The sequence below is a fragment of the Anabas testudineus genome, chromosome 1 (genome assembly GCF_900324465.2).
Source record: "Anabas testudineus chromosome 1, fAnaTes1.2, whole genome shotgun sequence".
NCBI classification, from domain to species: domain Eukaryota; kingdom Metazoa; phylum Chordata; class Actinopteri; order Anabantiformes; family Anabantidae; genus Anabas; species Anabas testudineus.
In genome coordinates this window covers 13,239,184-13,256,200 of record NC_046610.1, presented here as the reverse complement: position 1 = coordinate 13,256,200, position 17,017 = coordinate 13,239,184, and the positions used below count along the sequence as shown (strand labels likewise).

At 44.4% G+C, this 17,017-nt stretch overlaps 3 protein-coding genes across 5 annotated transcripts; 2 read left to right on the top strand and 1 right to left on the bottom strand.

Annotated features, from left to right (window-relative positions):
• Positions 1-83: 83 nt before the first annotated feature.
• fbxo10 (F-box protein 10) lies at positions 84-6,830 on the top strand. Of its 3 annotated transcripts, none has more exons than XM_026360157.1 (11): positions 84-266; positions 728-1,335; positions 1,675-2,505; positions 2,694-2,843; positions 2,946-3,082; positions 3,930-4,000; positions 4,160-4,312; positions 4,409-4,759; positions 4,844-5,154; positions 5,240-5,427; positions 5,680-6,830. In XM_026360157.1, exons 2-11 carry the CDS (start codon positions 751-753, stop codon positions 5,858-5,860), a joined length of 2,958 nt encoding a protein of 985 aa, XP_026215942.1. In that variant the 5' UTR covers positions 84-266; positions 728-750; the 3' UTR covers positions 5,861-6,830. The 3 variants fall into 3 exon arrangements, with proteins under 3 accessions (XP_026215942.1, XP_026215944.1, XP_026215941.1); XM_026360159.1 differs by having other exon boundaries at positions 84-338; XM_026360156.1 differs by having other exon boundaries at positions 84-1,335.
• polr1e (RNA polymerase I subunit E) lies at positions 6,764-10,023 on the bottom strand. Its single transcript, XM_026360161.1, has 12 exons — positions 9,951-10,023; positions 9,615-9,718; positions 9,444-9,520; positions 9,262-9,347; positions 9,018-9,073; positions 8,770-8,914; positions 8,467-8,577; positions 8,235-8,331; positions 8,002-8,132; positions 7,704-7,785; positions 7,209-7,340; positions 6,764-7,046 (listed from the first exon to the last, which is right to left on the bottom strand). Exons 1-12 carry the CDS (start codon positions 10,012-10,014, stop codon positions 6,881-6,883), a joined length of 1,251 nt encoding a protein of 416 aa, XP_026215946.1. The 5' UTR covers positions 10,015-10,023; the 3' UTR covers positions 6,764-6,880.
• A 384-nt stretch (positions 10,024-10,407) lies between these two features.
• LOC113162138 (zinc finger and BTB domain-containing protein 5) lies at positions 10,408-16,937 on the top strand. Its single transcript, XM_026360160.1, has 4 exons — positions 10,408-10,812; positions 11,330-11,543; positions 11,688-12,542; positions 12,830-16,937. Exons 2-4 carry the CDS (start codon positions 11,334-11,336, stop codon positions 14,000-14,002), a joined length of 2,238 nt encoding a protein of 745 aa, XP_026215945.1. The 5' UTR covers positions 10,408-10,812; positions 11,330-11,333; the 3' UTR covers positions 14,003-16,937.
• The last annotated feature ends 80 nt before the right edge of the window (positions 16,938-17,017 follow it).

Below are 17,017 nucleotides of genomic sequence, written 5' to 3'. Positions count from 1 at the left end.
CTTTGGTGTATTAATATCCGCTGGCTACTAATAAACTCCAACGAGGTTGACGCCCCCTTTGTCTCTGTCAGCGGAAGACGGAGCTGCTCTCCTTTTCTTTCGTGCTCCGTTGCCGTAAACTGGACGCAAACGTCTGAACTCCGCTACTTCGCTTCGGCACGTCTGCAGTCATCATGGGGAGCTGTGAACTGTGTGAGCCGTGAGAGAAAAAGTGTCCGAGCGCAGACATGTAGACGGTGGCCGTGAATGCGGCAGATTGCTGAAGGGTAAGGCTTGAATAGTCGACCTGCACCTACAGCTTCCCCCCCCCGTCCTGGTTGTTGATGTTGTGGCTAAAGGTTAGTTACGCAAGGTCTGCAGACACATAGCATTAGCTAACGCCGGCAGCCCTGTTGATAGCAGCTAACTTTCAGCACAACGTTGCGATCATTCGCGGACACATTGGTGAACCAGCTGCGTAAATTAAAGTTGCAGCAACGTTTCTGCGTCATTTCCATCATGTGCACTTCTGTGGGGATTGGTTTCCTACTAAAGGCACAGTCGAGTCGGCTGGCCCATCGCAGCACTGATCATTTGTCTTGTGTGCTCATGCACAATCCCTGTTGTGTCTTATTTATCTTTATTATAGTCGTCAAACGTCGGCCCTAGCGGTTTCCTGTTGCTTGAACTGCGCGTGCGTGTGCGTGCATGTGTGCGTGCGTGCGTGCGTGTGACTGGCTGTTTCCAGGTCCCTGCCGAGTCTCTGCTGCCATGGAGGTGAGCAGCCTCCCTGTGGAGCTGTGGAGGGTTATCTTGGCTTATCTTCCTCTCCCTGATCTGGGCCGCTGCTGCCAGGTGTGTCGCGCCTGGAGGGAGCTCATCCTGTCTCTGGACAACACCCGCTGGAGGCAGCTCTGCCTGGGCTGCCCCGAGTGCCGGCATCCCAACTGGCCCAGTCAGCCTCATTTGGAGCCCCCGTCCTGGAGGGAGGCCCTCAAGCAGCACGCCCTTGCCACCCGCACCTGGACTCAAAATGGAACCGAGCTGCAGTCCTCCGCCTGCCTCCTCTTTTTCAGACGGAGGAAAGATCGCAGGGTCTGGCATGTGGGACCCGGGTGTGAGTTTGAGACCCTGCGCGGGGCCCTCGGGGTGGTGGGGCCCTATGATCGCGTGGTTCTCCATCCAGGGGTTTATGAGGAGCAGGCAGAGGTGGCACTGAAGGTGCCCGTAGAGCTGGTTGGCCTGGGCCAGTTGGGTGAGGTGGCCCTCCTGGTGTGTATAGAGCAGCAGTGCCCTACTGCCAGACTGTGTAATCTGGTCTTCATGCCACCGTGGTTCTCGACTGTGGTCTATAAGGTGAAGTAGCAGCTTGTCATCATGATTTCTTCACACCACAAGTGATGCAACTAACATTTATTTTCATTACCAGTGATAATGCTCATCATTTTCTTGGTTAATTAATGAATCACTGTTTCTATAAAATGTCAGTATAACAATTTCATAAAGCCCAAGGTGCTCATATGCATATGCTCATCCTGAAAAAACGCTGAAAATGATCACGTTGAACTGACAACTGATTATCATTTATCAATAGTTGCAGGTTTTTTTTGCTGTTGACTTAATTGACTCAGTGTTTAACTCTGTGTCTGTGTGAACAATATGACCTGTGTGACCTTTTTTTTCTCTTTATTCCAGACATCATGGGGTCATGTACAGCTTGATAACTGCAACTTTGAGGGGGCCCAGCTGCAAATCCGCGGCCCAGGAACCTGCCAGGCTCGGTTCTGCTCCTTCTCTCGGGGCAGCTCTGCCCAGTTGCTGGGTGTTGTCCTCAGTTTATTGGACAGCTGTGACTTCTCGGGAAGTGACACAGCTTCAGTGACCGTTGAAGGTCCTCCTGTGTCTGAAAGGAATTGGGCTTGTAAACACTTAGCTGCCCTGGCTAGGACATTCCCACCGCGTGGTGTGTCTGAGCGTAACGGCAGCTCTCCCACAGGACTTCTGGCTGGCTCCGCTGGTGGGCATCAGCCTCCAGGTAATTACATTAAGAAGGAACATGTGAGCATGGACGAGTGGCGGAGGAGGACTGGGGTAGATGCAGTGTGTCAGGGCACAGTGCTTGAACATGGCTGGAGTGATGGTGAATGCAGTGAGGGAGAGGAGGAGGGCCGTGATGTAGGACTAACTAACAACACCAAAAACTCATTTACTCTGGATTACAAAATCCCATGTGATCACCATGGCCTGTCCCATTTGCTCAAGGCCCGGCCAGATGGCTCTCTGCCGCAGGCGTCCTCTCCAGATCCCCCATCTGTGACCCCTGAACCTCTCACCCTTCAGAGGGAACTAGAACGGGACCCAGAAGCTCAGATGTTGGCAGCATCTGCCCTTGGCTGCATCATCAGACGCTGCCTCTTTAGGGAAGGGAAGGGTGGCGTACATTTGTCTAATTATGGACAAGCTCGGCTGGACGGAAACATTTTCCGGGGGCTGAACTACGCTGTTCGCTGCATCCAGAACTCCACAGTAAGTAAAATAATCATTTTTACTTAAGTGTATTTTAACAAATAGGCATGGAATGAGTTTTTAAAATGCAGCTTGCAATAAGAGCAACACATCAAGTTAATGAAGTAGCCATAATCATGAGTAATTGAGCAGCAGTTTCCAGTCCACATTGTCACTTGAGCCGCCTCATTCTCTCTCCCCACGATCAGATAGTGATGCTGAGAAACGAGGTGTCTGAGTGCCGTGCGTCAGGTGTGTTCCTGCGTCTCTCTGCTCAGGGCCTCATCGCAGAAAACAACATCCACTCAAATGGAGAGGCAGGGCTGGACATTCGAAAAGGGGCTGACCCCATCATTGTGGTAAGTGCTGCTCTACTGTCCACATTTTTTTTTGAAAAAGATCCCATTTCCACATGGAACTGCTTTTTGTTTGTTTGTTAAAGCCTGTCTTACATTTCACAGTGCAACAAGATACACAGTGGTTTGCGCTCTGGGGTTGTTGTCCTTGGCAATGGGAAAGGTTCAATTCGGAGCAACCAGATTTATAATAACAAAGAAGCAGGCGTGTATATCCTCTTCAGTGGGAACCCTGTGGTCAGGTGGGTCTTGCCAAAGAATGAGGAGCTTTTGTTCCTCCCAATTTTTATTTGACTTAATTTTGTTAATGCAACATGTGGAGACTTTTTTTTCCCAGTTCAGACAACGGGCAGAACATTTCAGAGCACATTGTTCCAGTTTCTGATTTAAACACTCTTGTCAGGCACTCTGAAACCACAACTCCAGGTCTTTTTCATAGTAGATACTACTTCTTCTTGTGCAGACCAAACTCTTTTTTTTTTCCAGTCAAAGTAGCTGTTGTACTCACTTGCAAAATAATTTTCATCCAGGTATGCTAATGCCTGTGGAGTTTATTAGTACTAGGGCTGACATTTCCAGGAGCTCTATGACGTTTTTATGGTTGTTCTTAGTGAAGACAAGATCTTTTTTTTTTTTTAGGTACATTAGAATTGTTAATACTATTAAGTTGATCAATTTATGCAGATGACAAAGAAATTCCAATTCACATACTTTTTCTTGCTACTGTATATTGAGGTGTTATGGTGGTTAAGGGTTATTTATTCAGAGAAGTAGAGATAGTCAGCCCCGCACTGTAAGCTCAGTGTGCTCCAAATGTCCAAACATCCCTTAAAATCCTCCTCTCAGGCTTAATTCACTTCAGCAACTTAACAGTCACCCACTGGTGCAGTACAGTGGCAAACAGTATGTTGCCATAAATGACACAAGCATTTTCTTAGCGTGTTATTAGTTGTGTTACCTAATGTTTTAGGATGTGATGCAAGGGGTGCAAATGCTTACATAAACAAGTGATGTCTTTGCATGAAGTCTAAATTTGGTAAATAATTACCACCTTCTCACCCATTATTCTGTCTTCACTTTGTCTCTTAGTGGGAATCACATCTTCCAAGGCCAGGCAGCAGGGATAGCTATAAACGAGAACGGCAGAGGGATAATAACAGGTGTGTCATCCACATTATACATCAGGTCAGATTGGTCCTATCTTGTCCCCTGCTGATGTGCCACTTACATAAAGTAAAAGCACTCCTTGTGTTTATTATTTTGTTTACTGCATTAAATGAGTCACTGAGGGTTTACATAGACATACATTTTAATTCCAGACAATGTGATAAGAGAGAACCAGTGGGGGGGTGTGGACATCCGCAGAGGAGGTGACCCCATCTTGAGGAACAACTACATCTGTTATGGCTACTCAGACGGCATGGTTGTGGGAGAGAGAGGCCGTGGACTGATTGAAGGAAACCATGTTTACTGTATGTAATTATAATGGCAGCATCCTAAAATCGTGTACATGTGCACAATGACTGCACTCATTACATTTCCTTTGCCTTATTTTTTCTTTACTTCAGGTAACAAAGGCTGCGGTGTGTGGGTTATGTCATCCAGTCTCCCACAGCTCCTGGGAAACTACATCACCCATAACTGTATGTATGGACTGGCAGTGTTCTGCAGGAAGGACCCAGAGAATATTGAAGCCAGGGAGGGGAACTGGCAAGGGCAGGAAGGGATCGGTGGGGATGGAGGCAGTGGTGAAAGGAGAGGAGTAGAGGGAGAGGCAAGAGAAGGACAAGAGAACTTGAACGAAGAAGGGGAACTGTTCGCATGGGAGAGCGATCTGGACAGTGAGGATGAGCGCCACTCCGCCCGTCGTTCCATCAGCGTGGCCCTGGTGGAGAGCAACTGCATGAGTTACAATGGAGGTAATAAATGCGCCTGTGGAATATCACAGTGTACAAAAGGTATCTACTCCCATATCTAATACTTTCCTTTGCCCCCTCATGTAGCAGTTGGTCTGTATGTGAAGAGCAGTGAGCCCCTGAATGTCTTTGCCAACCTCGTAAACAACAACCGTGGCACTGGAGTTGCTGTACTACAGAGCAGTCAGCTGACCCGACTGGTTACAAACTGCATTCTTGAAAATGGTCGAGGTGGTGTTACGGTGGAGAAAGACTGCAGAGTGGAGCTTCGTGGTAACGGCATCTATGAAAACGGTGGACATGGAGTGAGTTTCAGTGGCAACGGGCAGATTGTGGAGAACGACGTGGTTGGAAACCGCGGATCTGGAATACAGGTCTCAGGAAATGCTGACATCAAGGTGAGCTGGAATGAGGCACACGCACCATTAGACTTAATTTAAATACACGTATGCATAGCAATCAAGTGCATTATTTTTTCTTTAGGTGCTGCGCAACCGGGTTCAACCAGCACAGGGCTGTGGCATTGCTGTGCTAGGGCCAGTAAAAGGTCTTGTGCATGACAATCTCCTGTTCCAGGGTCACCCTGGAAATAAAAAAACGCTGCTACATATGGATCCTGGCAACGAGAGCTGTGTGTTGCGCAACAACAATATTCTACGGCATGATAACAGGTAACTAGGCAATCAAAAGAAAGTGCCAGAGATTCAGAGACCACCACTGGGTTTGCTGTTGTCTGTCCACACAGTATTCAGTTGTTTACACTTTTAAAGCAGCTAGAATCAATTAGAACTGTTTCAGTGCATTATTTAGAGGTCCTAGAACTCAGGTCACAGAAAGGTGTCCAAGTCACTTTCTTTAGAAGTGATCTGAAAGGTGATGTCATGTCAGTTTTAGTGTAAACATGTTTCTGTTGCATTTTATAGCTGTACGTCTTCTCCTCCTTGGGTTTTGGAAAACCCTCCCCCTCGTCCACTGGCCAGCTCCCCCTCTGGCCTCTCCTCATCCCAGTATCCTTCCCGACTGGGAATCTCTGTGACCACCAGGATCAGCGCCACTGTGGAGAGCGGCTGCCACAGCGGCAGCATGTTCTGCTCCATCCTGTGAATCCTGACGAGCACTTACAAACCAATACGTATGACTTTTCCACATGTTGTATTACTGTACATTTAGGGCACGTCTACCTTTCTCAGAGAACCTCCACATGATGCTCTACTGTTGGAGGGGGGGTGTACCAGAAGTGAGAGGCTGCACCTGAGTCATTCACCTTCCAGTACACTAGGCTGGCACAACATTTTGTACATCTTTAAATCCGACTTTTGTAATTTTATGATCATTAATGAAGTGAAGCTGGAGTACAGCACTTTGAAGCATTGTCATCATTCTACACTGTAAACAACAGTTTCCATGCTAAAGCTTTAATGCCATCACATTCCTCTACAAGCAGATTTCATATTCATGTACAGAACTGCTTCAGACTCTGTTTGCTTTTGAGACTCACTACTTAGGAAGTGCACATTTATCAATCCTATCTGGAGTCAAAGGAATCAGAAATGCCAGCTTCAACCATTGTACAAAGTTAAGCTGTGCCTTGTTTGACTAATTTAAAATCAGTCAATAAATGTAGCTAGAGAAGGTCTCACAGTATGTATATGCAAAAAAAGAAAAAAGAATTCAAAGCCAAACTTTAGCTTGTCTCTTGCACAGTTGTTCTGCTTCTATGGCGGTATCTTTGTATCCTGTCCATGTTTTATAAGAATGATCTACTTCAGTTTTCTTCAACTTCATCAAATTCAATAAAGAAGGATAAGATATCATATCAACCATGCTGGAAAGTGACACGACCACAGACTTGAAAGGAAAAAAAAAAAAAAGTGCAATATGTGATGTCCTCAAATGTGCCTGTACGTTTCATCTAAGCTAGATGTTTTCTGTCATCTAGAATTTGTTTACAGCCCATTACTCCACTTTTTGTATCATGCACAGCAAGCATTAAGTGACACGACCATGTCTAACCCAAAGCTCATAACTTTATTTGTCTACAAAAAGCATTAATAAACAGCTCTTGTTGTTTCAATTCTTACAGTCCTTTCTTTACTCGGTTCTTGTCTCTTCTTGTCATGGTCTTTAGTGCATTTTCTTGCGTTTCCGTCTCTCCATAAACTGATCATACTTGACCAAAGGTAGAACCAGAGAGGCATGCCTATGTTCGTCTCGCTGTCCAGCCTCATCATCCTTCCCTCGAGCTGGTCTGCTTAGCGTAAGTCCCATTGACTTTGCAATTTCAGTCATTCTACAGGGAAAATATGAATCACACAGATTAATTCACATTTCATCCGTTATAGTTCACATTGATAGTGTTTTATATGGAAGGATTTCAACAATAGTACAAGTTACAGCTAACACTACTGAAGAATGTTACGTAAGCAGCGAGAGAAAGGATGCAGACATTTACCTGGCCTCAGTGATTCCCAGGTCACGGTGCAATAATGTGAGGTCAGCAGTCATGTGACCCATATGCAGCAGAAGAGCCAGGGAATAGGCTGCCAATTTGGCACGCATTGATGTTGACACCATGTTCTGGAGCCTAGGACATATAGTGAAATTCATGCGTGTTTATATGCAAGCACATGTAGCCATACAGATAAATCTCAGGAGGGGGTATATTAACTGGACCTACAGTGGGTATTTCTTGTAATAATGCGCTGGTAATAGATCTATTTGCAGGATGTCCAGGGATTTTTCTCATCCAAATCAGATGTTTTAGGATTGAGGGTACTATATGCTGCATGTTACAAAGCCTTTTGTGTCAAATTTATACAATTGGGCTAAACTGACTTGAGATATGTAATGATAACAAAGTGCTAATATTATAAAAAGGTAATGTGAAGCAAATTGAGTGGCAAATGATTTCTTTAAGCAATCAACATACAAACATCCATTATCGTACCTGCCATTGTTGAAAGTCTCCACAGTGAATGTTCTGAACAATTTGCTCTGAATGATGCGAGGACAGTCTTCCTCCTGCCAAACTGCACATATATACAAAATTATACGTTTTTTTAATTAAAATAATATATATTACATGAAAGTGCTGTCATATTTAAGTATCTATAGCAAAAAACATATTGAGCTAAAATAATTGTGATACACATATACTGTTAAGAGGAAACTTATTTGCAGTCAGTGATGGTGCTGTGCACCTCATCATGTGAGCTGCTCTGTGGTTATTGTTGAATATTACTCACACTTGCGCGTGATGCTCTTCTGCCGAGCCAGTTTAAGGAGCAGAGAAAGGTAATAAGCACAGCGTGCTGTGTTATCTCGGGCATCACCCACAGTTGGCATGTTCTCGAGGCGCTTCACAACACTCTGGCACCTTGAAAGTACAGCGACAACCAACGAATGTAACAAAAATGAGAATGCAAGGAAACGTGCGGTTTAAGAACAAGCGACAGGTTTGAGTCCTTTATCTTCCTACCCTCCTTCATCTTTCATCTTCTGCAGCTCCTCAGGGGTGAGTGCTGCCAGCTTGGATCCAGCCTTCTCCAAAGCCTCAAACTCAACTGGACTCAGGACTGTGGATGTGGATTAAGGACAGAAACCTAGACAAACCCAGTTGTCGTTTTGAATATATATTTTCTTTTCAAACATTTGCAATTCTTTTAACATGGCCCACGAACACACATATGCACAAAGCAAATAAAAGATACGATCATCAAATGGGTAAACGTTCTCCGGTTTGTCTGCGTCTGCATTGCACGGGGGGAGGTGGAGAGCCAGATCTCCCTGGGCCTCTGTCTCCGCAACTTCCTGCTGTAGAGCTGAGTGGAAACAAAAAAAAAAATGATGAAGTTAAGTGACACAACAAGGATAGAGGGAACAGGTTCAGGATGAAAGCATGAGGTTCTCCTATCCTTAGTATTATTTTATTATACGGATCTCTCTTCGAGATATTAAACTATTTGACTATATTTAGACTACTGCTATCCTTATCAGATGACTGTTCAGCTTACCTTCCAGACCCTTCTGGTCAATCACAGTGCTGGCAGCCTTAGCCACTGCTTGCTGCAGGGTATCGCTGCCCACCTGATTCAGCCTGCGGGAGCTCAAAGCTCTCTTCTGTTTGTTGGTGCCAAACGCTTCAATCAAAGAGTCGACCTAAGGGGAAAATGTAACATAACATTACGGAACTTATAATAAGACTGTTCTTATTGAAGCTCAGTCTTCCATGAGAGAAGACAAGCAGGACAAATTGTGGTACCTTGTCTCTGTAGGTTTTAGACGTGTCCGGAGGTTTTGCAGCATTTGTTGTCTCTCCTTAAGAAAACGAGCATTGCCAGAAAATAAAATTAGCATTGACAAAACCTCAACCAAAAAGCAGATCCAATAATGATTTGGTGGTTTACTGTAATCAATAACTTGCCATAAGTAGATTCCTTACAAACAGCCTTAAGACGTGAATGTTACATCCAGTACAGTGATTCGTGTGACTGAGCTCTTTTTACCTGGTATGACAGGCTGCATGTTAAAGAGTTGAGCGCTGTGCAGCTCCATCTGCATGGTCTGTTTGTTCAACACGCCCACATAATATCTACACAAACACCAGACAACAATGTGTGTTAGTAAATCTCTTCACAGTTGCTGTTGTCTCAGTCCTAATCTTACAACATGTGCTTAAACGACTTGCTTGCAAAGGTTGTTGCATTTCAGTGACCCTGCTCCAAAATTACTTCCAACATAGGACAGTCGGTTTGTTTCAGCAACCTAAACAGAGGAAAGCAACGCTAATGAGCAATCTTATGAATGTCATTTGAAGGAAAGGTTGCATAGAAATATACTAGTCTTGCATCTTTCTCACCATCATCCGCCTGCTCTTTTTCCTGGGGTTTTTCTCATCTGCGCTCTTGTACATCGTGAAATCCAGTTTGTCTGCATTGTTGACGCTGCCGTTTGAAAAGCGAACTGCGACATTAGGAGAAATAAAAGGACAGTGTGAAAAAGAAGTATTGATCATCGCTCAATACACAAAACTACACAAATACACAAGTCGTGAGCCCCGGTGCTGGCACCCACGTGTGCAGTACATCAGATGTTTAAAACGTAGAAAACAGACACGACCGAACATTTACCAGCACTCTTCCAATTATTTTTCTTCAAACACGGTATCAACAACCAACTAATCAAACACAATCACCTATAGTCGCTTTATCTGAATCTCTCTCCTCTCCACAACACACCAGCGAGCAGGAGGCGGCCATAGTTGTTGTCTTGTGTTTCCAGGTGACGCAAGAAGCTTCACCGCTTCGTATTTCCGTATTCGCCAGGCCGACGATTCCCCCTTAGAAAATGCACCAAAAGAGGTTCATATATAGTACGTATTTTATTATTTATTTGACTGTTTACCTTAGTAGAAAACAAATCAAAGAAGAGATTCAGCAGCTATCAAAGTGCACGGTTGTGCGGTATTATTTAAGCAGCGGGGTAAAATCGTAGCGTGAACACGGTAACTATCTTGACACTGTCCATCAGCTTCGTATGCGCTGGCTGCCATGTTGCAGCGGCGTCGCCCTTCGGTGGAACAGTAGAACTACAGCCCCTCTTAGACGAGGTCAGGGACACAGCGCCACCCTGTGAGTCTGGTGGGGAGAAACCGTCTGAGTGGGAACACATCAGATGTTACAGCGCTGGATACGCTCGGTGTCTGTCTCATTAACGCTTGGTAGAGCTCGGTCTGCTGCAGGACGACGCGCTCACAGACCCGCACCGACGCGTGTGAGAGCACATGACGGGCAGCCTGACCTGTAGATCCAGTATCAGTGGACACTAGCTCAGGTACTGGTCCACAAGGGACTCGGCGCTGGTAGCAGCGATGTCATCCAGGCGCTGGATGGAGAAAGCTGTTCGGATGTAGGCCGGCGGTCCATCCAGGTGACCGTATGATTGTGTCGTAGCTAACAGTCGATGAGCTGGTCTGAAGCCAGCTAACTTTAGCCTGTGAAGTCTGTGGCCAGGGCCCTGGTCTGCCTCTTGTTTCCTACGCTTTCGGAACATTCAAGGTAATGTTATGTATTTCTAGCTTTCAGTCTTCACTGTTATAACAATAAAATAATAATGTTTTGCTAATTTAGCTAGTAGCACTAGCTAACCGGTTCGGTGTCAGCCCGTCTTTACTGGCTAGCTGTGAGCTAACATCTATCGTTATTACTGCAGCAACACTGTGGTTGCAGCCATATAAGTACAATTTATAACCATGTACATACGTATAAGTAAATAGTTTGACCAGCTAAAGCAGTGTGTTACGTTATAGCAACACATTTGATTCATTAACTATAGCTCAGAGTCTATCCTTATGTAAACATTAAGCCCTTTTAATCTTTAATAGTCTCCATGTTAATTGTTTTTGTCTTGTTATTGTCCAACAGTTCAAGTCATCTAATGTCCAATAATACAACAGGGAAAACACTGAATGTCATATAGAGACACCAGCAAAATACTCCATTTGTCATTTGTTTGTTTCTTATCACTTTTGTACCCTTTTGACCTTTTTTATCTCATCTGTGCCTCTGTCTTCAGGACCATGGATTTCCCTGGCCACTTTGAGCAGATCTTCCAGCAGCTGAACTATCAGCGTGTCCACGGTCAGCTGTGCGATTGTGTCATCGTGGTGGGTAGCCGACACTTTAAGGCCCACCGCTCAGTGCTGGCGGCCTGCAGCACACACTTCAGAGCCCTGTTCACAGTCGCGGAGGGAGATGCTAGCATGAACATGATCCAGCTGGACAGTGAGGTCAGGATTTTCACAATACTGTCAAAGGGGGAATGGGGTGATACTATGAATATGTTTATAGTTATTTCAGTGAAGGGCCTCATAAAGGAAAAAGTATAGTTTTTCTACTGTTACAAGATCACACAGTGACTTGTTTCCTTGCAGGTGGTGACAGCTGAAGCTTTTGCTGCCCTGGTCGACATGATGTACACGTCAACACTGATGCTGGGCGAGAGCAACGTCATGGACATTCTTCTTGCAGCCTCACATTTGCACCTCAACAATGTAGTCAAGGCCTGTAAACACTACTTGACCACGCGCACCCTGCCCCTGTCTCCCTCATCTGACAGACAAACCCACCACCACCCTCAGCAGGACCAGCAGAGACACAGGCAGCAGCAGCAGCAGCAGCAGCAGCAAGTAGCAGACCTAGTAGTGAACCCTACTCTAGCGGCTAATGCTAACCTTGCAGCAAATGCTGCCACGTCAAAGTTACAGCGCTCGTTCCTGCTGCAGCAGCTGGGGCTTAGCTTGGTGAGCTCTGCTTTGGGTGGGATGGATGAGGACGGAGTGGGAAATGTAGTTGGCAATCGAGGGGTGGAACAAAGAGCCTCCTTCCCTATCCGACGCTTCCACAAACGCAAGCCATCGCTTGCACTAGGCCTGGCGGAGGAGAGACCCAGGCAGAGGCAGCGCCCCTCTGCCCCTAGCATGGGATTGTTAGGAGATGAAGGAGTCAATGCAGAGCGCGATGAAAGAGCACTACTTTCCCCAGACTCCCACAAAATGGGGGATGAGTCAAAATTAGATGCTACAATCCCCAGTCTAGTAGGAGTGTCCCAAGATGATCCTCAGATGCCCAGCCAGTCGGACAGCGGACACTGTGACGGGGACAATTTGGGGAGAATGCAGGGAGGGGTGAGCAAGGAGGAGGACATGGATGACCAGGAGCACCAGAACAACAGAGCAGGGAAGATTAAATCAGGGACAGAGGAGGAGGTTGAAGAGCCGGAACAGAAGGTAAAAGTGTTCTTTATCTCATTTGAATAATCTGCCAACTGCATGTATTTATCTTAAATTGCATATTTTAACTTGATTAATGAAACATCAGAGGCACCTTCATGAGATGTGATCGATGACATATGTTTTCTTAAATCACTTGCACGTGTTACATAAGTATGACTCTGTTGGTAGGTATTGTCTGGCCATCATTCTGCTTCTGTTTTCAGCGTCTTGGACTTTTTAAAAAAGCAAAATCTGTCATAGTCTAAGAAGAAACTTATTTGTTCCTCCTTTGCTTCCCGCAGGTGGTGGTTAAACGGGAGCCACTGAGCTCACCTGAACCGACAGATGAAATCAGTGATGTGACATCACAGGCAGAAGGCAGTGATCCGGCAGAGCCTGGAGGCCATGAGGAGGAGGAGAAGGTGGAGCTGAGCCCAGAGAGCAGCGACCGCAGCTTCACCTCTGAACCACAGCCAAGCTCTGATTCTCTGCTGCAGCCCAGCTCCCAGCTACTCCTCAAGAGCAGCTTAGGAGGAGGCAGCGGAGTGGGAGGAGGCTTTGGATGTAATAATGGATTAAATGGAAAACCTGGTTTTAGCATTTCTAGCTTCCTTAGCCCGAAGGATTTTGGAAGTGGCAGTGCAGGGTTGGTGACAGGAGAAGATGAGCTTCCTAATACAACAACTGGGGATGCAGTCGCACATCACTTTCTGCTGAGACAGGAAGCTGCTGGACCATCTGGTTCTGCTTCGTCTTCTTCTCTTCTGCAGCCAAACCCACTGAACGGTGAGAGTCGAAACAGTTTTGGAGACAATCTGCAGCCTGACTCTCTGTTCCTCCGCCCCCTGCATGATGGTCTGGGGAGCTCCAGAGGAAGTGGGGGAAGTGTGAATGGAGCACGTGGTGGGGTGGATCCCTTTAGTTTGGATTTCCAACGATCCAGTCTAGGCCTTCACTCTCTGGGGCGACCTTCACGAGAGGCAGGAGGGGCGGCCGCTGCTGCTCTGGGCTATCCAGGTTACAGACGTATTGCTCCAAAAATGACCACCGGCATAGGGGGAGATGAAGGAGTAGGTGGTGTTCTTCAGGATGCCGCCTCTTCCTCTTCAAGTCTGGCAAGTCCATTGCTTCTCAACGAGAGTGGTGGTTATGAGATTAACAGTGTTAGGCCCACCTCCCTCCCCCCTCAGCTCACCCGAGCTTCAGCTGACGTCCTGTCCAAATGTAAGAAAGCTCTGTCAGAGCACAATGTCCTGGTGGTCGAGGGAGCTCGGAAATACGCCTGTAAGATCTGCTGCAAAACCTTCCTCACCCTGACTGACTGCAAAAAACACATCCGAGTCCACACAGGAGAGAAACCCTACGCCTGTCTCAAGTGTGGAAAGCGCTTCAGTCAGTCTTCCCACCTATATAAGCATTCCAAGACCACCTGCCTACGCTGGCAGAACAGTAACATGTCCAATGCCCTGCTGTAGAACCAAGGGCACCGCATCAAAGTAGATGGGGGCAGTAGGATGAATATATTAGTAAAACACTTGGACTGAATTAAAATACTGACATAAATGTCATTTCAGAAGCTGTGACAGAGCAGCTGGATCCGATCAGCTGCTCTGTCAAACTAAAAGTCCTGATTATAGACCAAAGATAGGGATGGTAATCATTCATTGTGTTTTCCAGGAGAAAGACACACTATTCAGTTAGGAAGGGTTTTGTAAAAAAAAAAAAAAAAAAAAGTGGGCTATGAAGGAACCACATGGAAGTAGGACATGAAAAAAAAAATTCTGCAATCACTGTATAGTTCTCTTAAGGAGTGTCGTTACATGCAGCCTGCAGACTTTGCATAATATGATCCAAGTTAGTCTAGACTTGGCTTTTAAAGCTGCCACACTGTTGGCTATAATGTGTGTATATATATATAAAAAAAACAATCGCACAGGCCCTCTTGTTGTCAAGTTAAGTTTAGTTTTGCTGAGATGATTCTCAGTGCTGAACATCTGTTTTAGTTAAACTAAAATAGACTGTTGCACTCAGTCAGAGGCAACAGTGCAGCAACATCTTTAGGAATTTTTAAAGCATGTAAAATACATGTGTATATTTCTTATTGCACATTTGTTAAACATAACCGCATTTCATATCAGACTGTTGTTATCTCAACTTCTCACTTTGACTGGACCTTGTTCTGTGCAGGGCCAGTGATATACAGTAGACTGTACACTAACTGTACTACTAACTAATACTTGTACAAACGACTGCTGACAAAAACAGAAAGGTCTGATTCTGTTCCGTTTGCTGAAATCTTTGACCTTTCCAAGTTCAGCAAGTAACATGAAGTGAATTAATGTGGGTGATGTTTGGCGTCTGTACTTGTGTCCGGTCATTTTAGAATTACTTTCATCTGTCGTGTTGCTGAGTTCCTTAAGAGAAGAGATTATGCAGCTGGAAAAACAATTCAGTTCGTGATGATGAAGCCTTCCCATTTCAAGGGACTGCAGGAATAACTCACACTGATACATTTATACCTGTCATTTGCCAAATACATGTTATAGGTGAAATGTTAAACTTTGAATCACTTATATCAACATCTTTTCACATTTTGCTTTTACCGGCCGGAATTATTAAGCTTGATGTTTTTAACACTGAATAAGGAAACCATGTACATTTTCCCCAACTTTGCATTAATAGCAGGAAACAACCTGAGAAATTAGCATTTGCTGTGACTTGCAGACTTTTTTACAGGAAACTAATATATTATAAAGGCATTACGATGCTATTGGAATACAGCGATACGACAGAAATGCACAGGAATATGTGCTGTTAATGAAGCTTATTGTGTTGTAATGTGCTAAAGTTTCAGTTTATTATTTTCAGTTGTATAAGACATGACACTAAGTGTCTTTCATTCCTTGGTTACTGACTTGGAAAATGGTGTGGAGGTTCACTATGGACCTTCAGCACATGTTGGAAAAGTGCTTTAGACAAAGTGCTTTATAAATGTAAATACTTCACATTTGTGTTGGTTTCATCACCTTTCTCCTGGGGAAGAGACAAAACAACTCATGAAGTGTGTTTAAGTTTCCTACTTGTTATCAGTGCTTTATATGTGTCTCTTTATACATCTAATTTTGCAGCTGTTACAAAAGCACTTAGACAAATCATTCTCTTTTGTACCTAATGCGTTTACAGGAATGATGAACTATGTGAAAACATTGCCGTAGTGCGATTATCCAACTCTACCTGCCCTCAAGGATTTTTCCTTTTGTTACACCACCAATAGGTTGAGTTTGAAAGCCAGCTTTAGCATTTTGACTATGCAAAACTGGAATATCATTGAAGTGTAGAGAAATATTTCACTTTCATGGTACAAGATACAAGATTTTATATCTGTCATGTTTGTTTGTGTTAATTTCAGGTTGTAGCTGTCATAAGCGTGTCACATTGGAGGATTTGAGGAAGATTAAAAAAATAAATAAAAGAAAAAAAGACATGCTGAGAAAAGATCTGATTTTACAGTTCATAGAAAACAAACCTTTTGTATCAACCCACTTTGGGGGTGGGCTGCCAGCAGGCTGTAAATAGGAGCGTCTTCTTTGGTAGGAAGTTGGTTAATTGAAGTCAGTCTTCATGCAGTGTTGTAATGTTCTGTTTTTATTGAACTAAAACAAAAAAAAAATCCTTTACATAGGTGTTTGCCTTTTTTTTTTTTTCACATTCTTGCTTGCTGTATTGTGTCACCTACGCTGTCAATGAGAATCACACAGTCATTGCTTCAATTTCTAGTTGGCACCTTATTGTACTGTAGAGTCCTTACACTGTTATCCTGTACAAAATGACAAGTTTTTGTTTGACTTCTACTCTAATGGATAATGGTGACATTTTACTTCTAAGAAGAAGAAGAATTGCCTTGTTGGATGTTCTCCCTGTAAAAATAAGCTAACCAACTGTTTGCCATGTAATTCTAGACACTGTGGAGTCAGTAGTGATGTGTTTGACACTTGGCCACCAAGTTTAAAACCACCATTGATAGTCGAATGTCAACTTTTACGTGTATCTCTGTGTCACTTACTTAAATTCAGCCTACTCTTTCATTGTGGAAAGAGGTAACTGTGATAAATACAGACTTATAGGGACAAAAGAGGTATGTATTTCTCCAAAATTGCTTCTGTGTCTCACATCGTGGCCTGTTAAGAAATTATAATGGTGCTGTCTTCTAAGGCTGTTAATGTGAATCTCTGAAAACATGCACTGACTGTATTACCCCTGTATGAATATGCCAAAATAAAAATAAAAACTATATATATGTGTAAAAGGCCTAAATTGATGATGAAAGCCTTATGCCCTCTAGCTTGAAAAGCTGGGCTTATGTTGATATGCCAAATCAAAAGGATTTCTCTTTTTCTGTATACCTAACATAGTGTAACCACGAGAGGACTAAATGTTTGTCTCTTTACTGTTGAAAATGAAGATTTCTAGTATGTTCAGTTGTTGTAAAG

Bases quoted from the DNA above. Each gene is read 5' to 3' on its own strand.
- fbxo10 (XM_026360156.1), top strand. From the start codon at position 688: ATGTGTGCGTGCGTGCGTGCGTGTGACTGGCTGTTTCCAGGTCCCTGC. The intron at 4,313-4,408 runs GTATGTAATTAT...TCTTTACTTCAG, and splicing joins TGAAGGAAACCATGTTTACT to GTAACAAAGGCTGCGGTGTG. The intron at 5,428-5,679 runs GTAACTAGGCAA...TGCATTTTATAG, and splicing joins ATTCTACGGCATGATAACAG to CTGTACGTCTTCTCCTCCTT.
- polr1e (XM_026360161.1), bottom strand. From the start codon at position 10,014: ATGGCCGCCTCCTGCTCGCTGGTGTGTTGTGGAGAGGAGAGAGATTCA. The intron at 8,915-9,017 runs GTACCACAATTT...TTTTCCCCTTAG, and splicing joins CTAAAACCTACAGAGACAAG to GTCGACTCTTTGATTGAAGC. The intron at 8,133-8,234 runs GTAGGAAGATAA...TGTACTTTCAAG, and splicing joins AAGATGAAAGATGAAGGAGG to GTGCCAGAGTGTTGTGAAGC.
- LOC113162138 (XM_026360160.1), top strand. From the start codon at position 11,334: ATGGATTTCCCTGGCCACTTTGAGCAGATCTTCCAGCAGCTGAACTAT. The intron at 11,544-11,687 runs GTCAGGATTTTC...GTTTCCTTGCAG, and splicing joins TGATCCAGCTGGACAGTGAG to GTGGTGACAGCTGAAGCTTT. The intron at 12,543-12,829 runs GTAAAAGTGTTC...TGCTTCCCGCAG, and splicing joins TTGAAGAGCCGGAACAGAAG to GTGGTGGTTAAACGGGAGCC.